The sequence below is a fragment of the Arachis ipaensis genome, chromosome B01 (genome assembly GCF_000816755.2).
Source record: "Arachis ipaensis cultivar K30076 chromosome B01, Araip1.1, whole genome shotgun sequence".
Lineage (NCBI taxonomy): Eukaryota > Viridiplantae > Streptophyta > Magnoliopsida > Fabales > Fabaceae > Arachis > Arachis ipaensis.
This window is the reverse complement of record NC_029785.2, coordinates 42,659,878-42,670,737: the sequence shown is the minus strand read 5'-3', so window position 1 is coordinate 42,670,737 and position 10,860 is coordinate 42,659,878. Positions and strand designations below refer to the sequence as shown.

Sequence of the window (10,860 nt, the reverse complement as noted above, 5' to 3'; positions counted from 1 at the left end):
CAAATCCATCTCCAAGAAGCTCTGCGACATCATCTTCGAGCTTGCCTTCGGGATCCTCCCTGATAATGCCTAGCTTGAACTCCTGCCATTTATGTTCCAGTGCTTCTTCTGATTCTCCAAAGCTTCAAGAATCCGCGTTTCTCATCTTCGCATAGTTTCCGCAGTACATCAGGGAGTCACTCACGCCTCACATCAAGCATCTTCACAGATTGTTTCTCTAATGCTTGACCTCTCCAACCACAAATTTTGATGTGAGGATTGTCGCGTTGATCGCGGTTATTAATTTCATTCAATGCTTGTCTGGCTCCGCCTATCGGGACCGATTCCAGGATTTATTCTAGGATTTCATTTGATGATTGATGGAGGCTCTTTTAGGATGAGTGGTGGCAATGGAGAGGGGAAGGAGAGGTAGTAGTAATCAAGGAAGGTGCTAGTGGTAGTGAGGGATGTGAATGATTGAAATTTGGGAAAAAAGATAAAGAAGAATAATTTGAGAATTTTATTAAAAAGTCAACAAAAAATTAGGGTTTAGATACTATTGTTACATAGAACCTATCTTTTTTCGTTACAATATTAATTTTCTTGTTTGATGGGTACTTTTGTCAATATTTGCAAAATTCATGAATACAAATGATAGTTTATTCTTAAATAAATTTAGAAATTGTCAGTACTCTCGTGTAAAAAAGATATGAGAATTTGATTGTGCATTCCCTAGCTATAAAAATTCTTATCACACTAAATGATACATGGGTTGAAGGAGTTTCTGAAAATATTTGTAATTTAGCCCTTTTAAATATTTTGAAGCACCAATATTTATTAAATTCCAGTTTACCTTAAAAACAAAAAAAAAATCAAATAAATACCTAATTTAGGTTTGACAAAAGACATCAAAGAAATAAGAGTAATTACTTAAGTCATTCCCCAAGGATTTTAAAAGCGGACACTTTAGTCTCCGAAAAAAATTAATATACAAAAATATCTCTGAAGTTCTTCTCTGGTAGATAAATCAGTCCCCAGACCTTTTCTCCGGCATGACTCACCAACGAAGAATGTTAAGCTGGCTCGTTAACTCACACACGTGGCAGTTCAGTGTCCACATTGCAAGAAGGACAAAACAGTCCCTAGAAAAAAGTGAGAGATGTTGTCGTTTAAGTGTCTTCTCCATCTTCTCCAAAGTGTTTTCTCCATCTTCTTCCTTAAAGATTTTGAAGCCCTAGTTATTCAGTAGCTTGATTCTAATGATTCTAATTGGAACGCAAGTTGAGTTGCAATAATGCCAAGCAAAGGAAGCTCGTCTTCTTTGAATCGCCATGGAGGGAGACATGGGGTGGCTGTAGTTGCAGTGGTTTCGAAGACAGTGAGATTAACAACCTAGGAAAAGTTGCAATCACCAAAGGACAACACCCGGAATATCTATGCGGTTTGTATGCAGTAATCTCTATTTCAAGGACTCATGAAAATTCAGATAGATTATTTTTTAGATTCCCACTATAAGGTAAACAATTGTAGGGTTTCTAGTAATTTACATTCTAGAAGATTTGTGTTGAATAATATTTTTGGTTGAGCAGGAAAAGCTTCCCATTGCAAGTTCTTTATATGGATTGATCATATTTTTGACATCAAATTAAATGATGATGCTGTGGATAATGTTGCCATAGATTGTGATGAGATTGTTGCTAATATTTCAACCATGTGTGCTGCTGATGATGCTAGTTTGGAACATAAAATTATGGAGTTACAAAATAGAATTGGCTTGTTAGAGATTCAGAAAAATATAGTCCCAAAAGTTGAGGGCAAGAGTAGTGTTGGAATGTAGTGTTTGTTATCATGTTCTTTTCATTATTGGTGTTGGGTTTGTCAGTTGCAATAGCTATTTTGCAAGTTATATTTTAGAATCATTCTAAGAGTTGATTAAAACTGAGTCTTGTATCTAAATTTGTTCTCTTTTCTTTTGTGAATTGAATGATTGTGAGATGCAGTAAATTTAAGCAATATATCCCCTAATAAATTTTGTTTCAAAACTGTTTTCTGGATGACCATTGTAAATTCAAAAGTACTTAATGATGTTGCTATGTTAGGGTACAAATTAAACTAAGAGGAGCAAATGAATTAGAAAAAAAATTGCATCATTAATTATTATAACAGCAAATATAGAAGAAAAAAAACTTTGCACCATTATTTATAACAGCCAATATATTGCTCTAATGTCAAGTTGCAATTTCAAAACATAGCATGCAAGCCACGCATTATACTTAGTAAAAAAAAAGCAAATTGTCACAGTAGCAACTTAACAATATTGTAGCCAACTTAAATCAGAATTAAGGCATACATCAACCGAAACACGATCCAAAAAAATGAGTTTTATCCATAACAATCTCTCATCAAACCTTCCATAAAGAGTACTTCAAGTTTAGATCCATGAACTTGAAACATCATAACCAAAATACAAGCCAAATTGCTACATCAAAAACCAAAGCATATTCATTTCTTCCTCATGCTTGAAATCAGGATTCGAAATAAATTGGAACATTCTTGATGCAGTGCTGTTACTTGTTGCTGCAAGTGTTTCTGCTGAGACGCTTTCAGTTGTTCTAGATGGTGGAATAGGGAGCGGAGTGCTAGACTGGATTTGTGCAGGACGATGTGGTCTAATAATTGGCTGCTTAGCTCTTGCACTACGTGGAACAATTGCTCCAAAATTTGCTGCACCTTGTGATGAAGAAGGTGCAATAGTGTTCTGCAATAGTGGGGTTTGGAGTCTTATCAGAGTGAGTGCAGCTCAAGTACACAAGAGAAGGGAGACTTATCGTCCACGACCAGAAACATTGTCGTTTTGCTGACCTGGACGGGGACTGATTTATCCATTTATGTCACCCTGACACGTCGTAGGCATCTAATTGTGCCATTTCATCATTTTCCGTTTACAATAAGAGAAATCATACCAGGGACTGATTTGTCCACCGAAAAAGAACTTCAGAGATGATTTTTTGTATTAATCTTTTTCGAAAATTAAAGTAATCCTCAGGACTGAATTAGGTAATTACTGAAATAAATAATGTTTGAAAAAATAGATGTGATAAATAATGAAAAATATATAAATAAATAAATAAATAAATAGATAATTGTTTTCTAGTGCAAACGAATTGTAAATCCTTATCACGTATAGTAGTCACCATAGGAATGGAAACAAATCTGCTAGGAATTTCTAACATACCTATGACAACATTTTTATTAGTGCTCCCAAATAATAATATTAATTAAATCATAAACCTTTTCTTTTCCTTTTTTTTTTCTCCGGTTCTTGGTAGGGGATGGGCGAATAAAGAATTCCGACCCAAAGTCCCTCCCTTCATAGAACTTCATCACTACCTTTTAAAGTATCGATAACTCATTTTTTGCCACTTCACCTAAAAAAAAAAACCCTTATTTTTTGCCATTAAACTATCCAGTCATAAACTTGTTACAGTCTAGCATTACGAAGTTGTTGCTTCAGCATGGGTCGAACATATTCCTGAAAACCATCTGGCACAACTGAATCATTCAATGGATCCTTCCATGCCTCCTCGTACAGCTTTGGATACACATTTCCGTCGTAGCGGCCAAGAACCGAACCAAGGTAGTGATCGGTGTAGTTAAACGCATCAACTAGCGCAACAGCATTCGGACGTAGCTAAATCAAGCATATATAATAATGTCAGTTTCATATAATAAACTATTCCTAGACACCGGAAGGCTGCAATCGCTGAGGACACAAACCTGGGAATACAAGGACCTTAGCTGTTCACCGGCAAGTGATGCCTGTTCGGCATTGATGCAGCCAGTTGAAAGAAAATCACCCAAATACTTACGAAGAAGATTCAGGGCATAAACGATACAAAGATTTTCTAACTGCTGTTTCACTCCCTTTCCGGGTATATCTTGCTGCAACTTCTCAATAAATCTGAAAAACGCAACCTTCATCAACTTACAAATAGAATATTTCAAGCAAATACTAGCTTTAAGTATAGAAATCGTGAACTACCAATTTCCTTTTCACTATAGATGTGTTTGCGAGTTGGAGTTTCGAAAGAGAAGGGTCAAAGGAGTAATTTCCAATTTACACTTCATAACCTTCTCTTCTCTCCCTTATAATCCAAAGTCAAAACTTGCAAACACCACCTAAAGGGGTTCTTCAGCTACAGATAAACTACAAATATTATGTAGGACCAGTAGGAAACAGGAAGAATCTCACTTGGAAACAACCACCAACTGGCAATGAGCAACTGCTGCCTCAACCAGCTCAGCCGAAAGTTCTAGGAAACCTGCCGTAATAAAAACCATTAAGTGTACATAGAGCAATCTGATGTTGCATTCAAACAATTACTCACTCATAAACATATGTAGTAGGATGAATGCTTTTATAAATTTTTTGGGCGCATTAATATTGCATATGCATCATTTCCCACATTCATCATCTTGATTCACTTGTTTTGTGTTTTGCCTCTTTGTTGATTGAAATGATTAAACTGTGCATTTATTGCTTTGATAATTGAGTTAATTTTGTATTACCTCACACTCAGGCCCGTAATATGCTTTCTCCAAGTGTTTTGACAGACATAAGAGTGCAGAAGCAAAAGGAAGTGCAAGGAACAAAGCAGCATAGCAGAGTGCAAGGGTAAGCTATCTGGACAAGATCTCTCAGGTGGTGCTTAACCCACTTGGCTTGAGGGAGCTCGCCCAGAATCAAGGGGATCAGTCTTTTAATTTTGCAGGGTTGGAGCCTCCAACAAAGAGAGGAGGGCAATTAGGTTTAGCCATTTTTAACTTAGGAAGAGTTGCTTCTTTGTCACTATTGGTATTTTCAGCACTTTGCTTTGAGTTTCCAATATTCTTTAATTTTCTCCATTTTTGCACTTACAACACTTGAATTTCTTGTTGAACTATTGTTCTACATAGTTATTACACCACCCTTTCTGCTTAAATTTCTAGATTTCATAGTTTTCTAGTTATGAATGTCGATTTCATAAAGTTTTGTAAATTGTTGGAAATGGAGGGATAAACACATGTTGGCTCAAGGATTACAAGGGATTTACAGAGATGCCCTAAAATCCATTTCATTTTAATGCATGATTATATTTCTCTACTATCTTCCTTCAACTCTATTTATACGTTTATGTTCATTAATATGAGCATGTGGGTATATTAGGGTTGTTATGCATCATTATTCATGATTTTGGATATTTAAGCATAATGAATTAATTTGTTAGGTGTATGTTAATTGATTAATTGTCATATACTTGGTAAATTGTAAAGGGTAGGAATTCTTTATTAAAAATTATCAATACAATTATCTTTCATGTTGGATTGGTTATCAATTCCTAGGGATTGAGATTTTGATTCATGGTTGCTAATCGCTAATTCTAGACATGACTAATGATCAAGAGGTTATAATAGCAGAGGAAGTTGATTTATGCATGCTGTGTTTAATGAAATGCCAAGTTGATAACCCTTGAGAACCCTTGTGCTAGTGTTTTCAATTCTTGAATTACCTTCGTTTTTGACTCTATTTGCTTTTCAACCTTACTTAAAATCGTTTTTATTTTATTGCAAAAATCTAAAACCCCCACTTCTAGACTCAACCAACTACAATACACCCTTTCTTTGAGAGACGACTTGAATCACACTATGACTTCATTAATTATGGTGTAATTTGGTTTACAATTTACAATTTTGTAGCTAGTGTGACCTAGCTCTTACCAATATGCACTAAAAAAATTTATAATATTGTAATTATGAAACTTATTAAATTTACTATTTAATTCTATGTCACAGGTTAAATCATTAAAATAAACCACTCCCAGGCCCATGCAACCAATTTCAACCACCAAAAATTCAAAGAAAAGAAATAAAAGGATTTATAGATCTATTTACAAACAGGGGTTTACTTACCCTCCTCAGGATTGGAAAACTTAGCAAGATTTTTAGCACAATCAACCGACTTCCTAGCAGCCCTAGCTTCAAATGCTTCCAGGACAAAATTAGGCTTCAACCAATCCTCGGCTGCAAGTAATCCAAAAAACTCTGTAATTTTGCTTCTGAAGGACACAGCTAGAGTAACTAATAACATCTCAAACTGCATCCAGTTTAGGATATCAACATGGAGTTCTAAATTTCGCAACCAAATCTATTTTAAGATTTTGTTATACATTTATACCTTTCTGAACATTAGATTGATATTGCATCAGTAGTTCCACTCGTCCCATATAAGCTGTTGTACCAACAGGCCTTTTTCCAGAGCCCAATTTAGCTATAGTCTTCATGAGATGCCTTGCCACCTACATGGGATTTTCTAAAAGTTGTCAAAATGATTCAACGATCATTCTCAATTAATAATATTCAATTAACCTCCCAAATCAGAGAGCACCATGATGTAAAAAGGCACAGAAGTGTAGAAGGCACACAAAGGCACGCAATAGAGACTTATTCAAGCTCAACCATGAAAACACCCAGACATCGGAGAATATATTAGAATAACAATGATAATTACTTTTCTTTTGTTAATATCAATACACTACAGACTATATATTATATATACATATACACACACACAGCAATTTATGAAAGCATGTCAAATACTAGAGAATAAAATTCAGGCAATGGTATAAACTAAATGACATTTAGCAAACCTGTAACATCAACACAACGTTGTCTCCTTCATAAGTGCAGGTAGGAACATAGACAGCAAATAACTCGGGGAGACCACTGCTACAAAGGTAACCATGGCCACCACATAATTTACGGCATTCTTCAATCCCATCCTGCAAGTTGATATGAATTTAACTACGTTATAATTTCAAAGAATTCATGTATGTTCCAACTATAAAAGAATAACAATAGCACAACAATAACATCTTTAGATGGAATGCAGTAAAATAAGATACTTATTGTTTACTATTAAGTGAACAAAATATCTTAAGCTCACATGCTATGCACCTGAATTGAAAAAGAGTTAGATGTAGAACTAATATGCATGATGAATCACAATTCATATAAAAGTTTTCTTCCTAACTCTTAATCACACACGTTAATGCCTTCATTCCATCAATAAATTTCAGACAACAGAAAGAAATAAGCAGTAAAAGATCAGAAATCTGATAAAGCATGAAACGTAAGATATGATGGCAGAAAATATGATTCAACATGTAAAGAGTAAGAAACGAGGCATCAACAGGACTATCAAAGAATAATATTATCACGAAAAACCCAGGAATGAATCTTGTGAATGTTACTGGTGAGAATTTAAATAAAGGACTTCACATCACAAATGGCTGCAAAAATAGTGCCCCACAATGATCAACATTCGAAAGTATAAACACATTCTACATTCTAATTATTATGGTTTTTATATAAAGCTGTTAAATAAAAAATCAAAGCCAGTAACTAAGACCAATTGGCCCTGTAATAAACATTAGTGATTAAAAGTCACATACAGCAGTCACTGAAGTAGTCAAGGATTTCAAGCCTGCAGTGCACGCATGAGCCTCAGGCAATGTTGAAAAATCACCAGCTTGTAATCTTTTCATGACATCCATGTAAAGCCATTTCAACCATTCACCAACAAATCGGAAAGCATAAGCAGAAGCTAACAAAGGGAATAGCCTAGCTTGTTGTGTTTTGTAATCAAGCACCTAGACAGAAACATATAGCAGAAAGTGAGAAACGTTATACTATTGATAAGAAAACATAACTGAAAAAGTCACCAACAGGAAAAACATAGACTTCCCATTTTTCTCTTGAACACATGAAGATAATGTTGAATGCCCGGTTATTATTATGTGTTTTTTGGCATTAATGCACACTTCAATGTCACACAATTCATGTCCAAGATGAGTAGGTAATCCAACATCACAAACTATATAGAAGAGCATATATTGGTCGAAAGTGTGACTACTTTTTTTTTTCAAGAAAGGCCTTTTGAAGCCTACCTGTGTTTCAAGGCCTCCTTTCTTTCCACCAAACTGTCTGCGAACACAGCTATATCTTGTAGCAATGCAAACTGCTCTAGACAATGCAATTGATGCATCCGACACAATGGTTTGTCTCACATATACCATAGTACCATAAACTAATTGTCGCGGAACACTGGATTGTACATATTTTCCTTCTCTTGTAACCTGTGAAACCCTGTCCAATTTATATTGAGATAAAAGTCAGGCTGCTATAAGCATATATTGTCATGGATCCTCCTCTAGAATTTGCCATTTAACTCAAGTCTAAGCAAAAATAACTTTTCCACTCCACCTTCCAGAAGAGGATGAGAGGTTCCCACACAGATAATGAGTATAGTTCATGGTTATTATAATTATTTTGTGGATGAAAAATGGAGGACTTGACAATCATTGCAGATCATGTATTAATTAAAAAATCCTCCCAAGTATGATCATTAGACTCAACCCTATTGAGGCAAGGTAAAACAGCAAAAGAGAAACCAACCTCATCAACATTTGATTCCTCGGAATTCGTACATGATCAAACTGTAGAACCCCATTGTCCATGGTGTTATATGCTCCATTTCCAAATTTCATTCCAATATCCCCAATAGTTATGCCTGGAAGTGGTAGGTGATCATCCAAGCTCCGGAGCTGGACAATGAAGCCTTCAAATTGGACATATTGTTAATTAATTTGAGACAATATAAGTAAGAATTTTGGATGATTAAGGTTGACAAATACCATGCACTCCATAATCTCGACCATCTGTAATTAGACGAGCATAGACAGCACCATGTGTTGCAATTTTACCCAATCCACCAGGCCACCACTGTTTACAATGGCATCAAAAGAGTGATAATAATATCCAAATAACACTGTGGAAACAGCAAGTTTTCCAAAAAGGCAAAAACATTTTAAAATTGAAGCCAGTTTCAAAAAGTGCAAAGCCGCTATCCCCTGATTTTGCTTATGACTTGACAAAATAAGATCTTAAGATTAGTGGATCTTAAATCATTAAAATGCATTGTAAATGAACAGAAAATGCTCTTATGATCTATCATTGATTTTACTCACTTTGCTGGAAGTCAATGTGGGGCTATGAATTACAAACTCATCTGTTTTTGGATCAAACGTTGCAGTTGTTTCTAGCCCTTGAACATTAGATCCATGGCCAAGTTCAGTTTGAGCATAGCAACCAATTATTTGCATTTTTTGAGCCAAAGGCAACCACTGTTTCTGCTGTTCCTCAGTGCCTTGTCCTTTGATAGCAGGAATAAACATTCCCTGCAGAAGAAATTACTGCTTAGATCTATCCTAATAAAAAATCAAGAATGCAACCAAGACAAGAAATTGAATTGTATTGTACCCAATGAAGATCCGTGAAAGCAGGCTCGTCCACAAAGGATCTAAGCATGGAAGCTTCTTCTTCTGTAAGAATACAACTCACAGAATTATAAAGTTAGATAAATATCGAAATGGTGAAAAAGGCCTCCTATTCTATAAAATGAAAATTATACCAAACACAACTGCAAAACAAATAAAGAAGAGAAGATTCACCAGTAAGACGAAGCTCAATAATCCTCTTCCATGCATAAGCTGCTTTCCTCATAGTGTTCTTAAATAACTCCTTCCTACCAAGCATGGGTCTATTATCCTTTCTGAATGCCTATACACGAAAACAAAAAATTCAAGGTTTAAAGTTACTACTGGATACAAAGTAATCACTTATGAGCTAACTCCAATAAAATTTAAAATAATAATAACCATAATAAAAATGTAGAAACGGATGCCAAGCATCTTTTATGTACAGTGACATTAGAAATATTAACTGAACACTGAATTCTCATAACAAATAGCTTAGCTAACAAAACATGCTTTCACGTTCCGGTTCAGAATAAAACCTCGTAGCCAGACAAATCGGCCAATTACAAATTCCACACTCTATTTTCCCACATTTCATAAATGATTTGTTCTCAAAATGAAAATTCAAAATCGAAATTGCGTGCACTGATTAAAAAATAAATAAAATCAAATTCATCAACAGTAGAAAAAAGTCTTAATGTTGAAAACTCCGGGGGATACCGAGGGATCAGCAGAAAATCTGATAATATAGCAAATGCACCGTTGCAAGATAATAGAGGAACAAGGAGCAAATCATATAAAAAAATAACCATAAAAATTCAGAACAGAACAAAGGAAATCAGAAAGGAAAAGGAAGAGAGAGAGAGAGAGAGAGAGAGACGAACGGGATCGCTGGCAACGAGACGAGACATCCTGTCGGAGACCTCGAAGGCGTGGGGAGAGCCAGCCCAGACGATCTTCATCTCATCGACGTCGAACTGCGCCTTGCTCCTCTCCGGTGCCAAGTGATCTATTCCTTCCATTTTTTCTTTATTTTCTCTCAACTGTTCAAAATGAAACTGAAGAAGAAGAAGAAGAAGAAGAAGAGAGTCGTATTCTGGAGAGGGAGAGAGAGAGAGTAAGAGAGAGAGAGAGACCTTCACGAACGACCTTCTGCTACGCTTTTAAGGTGATCCAACAACCAAACCAAGTGTAATGACGTCAGGGGTTAGTGGCTCCCTTCATTATTTTTGCTTTTAATTAGTTGAATTGAATTAATATTGCTTTTTAACTTTTTTTTACACGTGTCGCTGTCAACCCAAAAAATAATGGTTGACTTGTCATTTTGGAGTAATTGATAAAGCTGAGCTTTTAAATTTTTAAATTTTCATTTATCCGGGGTTAGTGGCATTATTTTTGCTTTTAATTAGTTGAATTGAATTAATATTGCTTTTTAACTTTTTTTTACACGTGTCGCTGTCAACCCAAAAAATAATGGTTGACTTGTCATTTTGGAGTAATTGATAAAGCTGAGCTTTTAGCTTTTAAA

At 35.3% G+C, this 10,860-nt stretch overlaps 1 protein-coding gene across 1 annotated transcript; it reads right to left on the bottom strand.

Moving 5' to 3' along the window:
* Window positions 3,110-10,526, bottom strand: LOC107629823 (peroxisomal acyl-coenzyme A oxidase 1). The gene is made up of 14 exons (XM_016332730.2): window positions 10,217-10,526; window positions 9,528-9,636; window positions 9,337-9,398; window positions 9,045-9,254; window positions 8,712-8,799; window positions 8,473-8,635; window positions 7,965-8,163; window positions 7,470-7,667; window positions 6,666-6,797; window positions 6,194-6,314; window positions 5,929-6,039; window positions 4,232-4,301; window positions 3,757-3,940; window positions 3,110-3,670 (listed from the first exon to the last, which is right to left on the bottom strand). The coding sequence occupies exons 1-14, from the start codon at window positions 10,352-10,354 to the stop codon at window positions 3,461-3,463; spliced, it is 1,995 nt and encodes a 664-aa protein (XP_016188216.1). The 5' UTR covers window positions 10,355-10,526; the 3' UTR covers window positions 3,110-3,460.

Excerpts from the sequence above, each read along its gene's own strand:
- LOC107629823 (XM_016332730.2), bottom strand. The coding sequence starts at position 10,354 with ATGGAAGGAATAGATCACTTGGCACCGGAGAGGAGCAAGGCGCAGTTC. Across the intron at positions 7,668-7,964 it reads AAGGAGGCCTTGAAACACAG|GTGCTTGATTACAAAACACA; the intron begins GTAGGCTTCAAA and ends GTTTCTGTCTAG. Across the intron at positions 6,040-6,193 it reads TCAATCTAATGTTCAGAAAG|CCGAGGATTGGTTGAAGCCT; the intron begins GTATAAATGTAT and ends GATTACTTGCAG.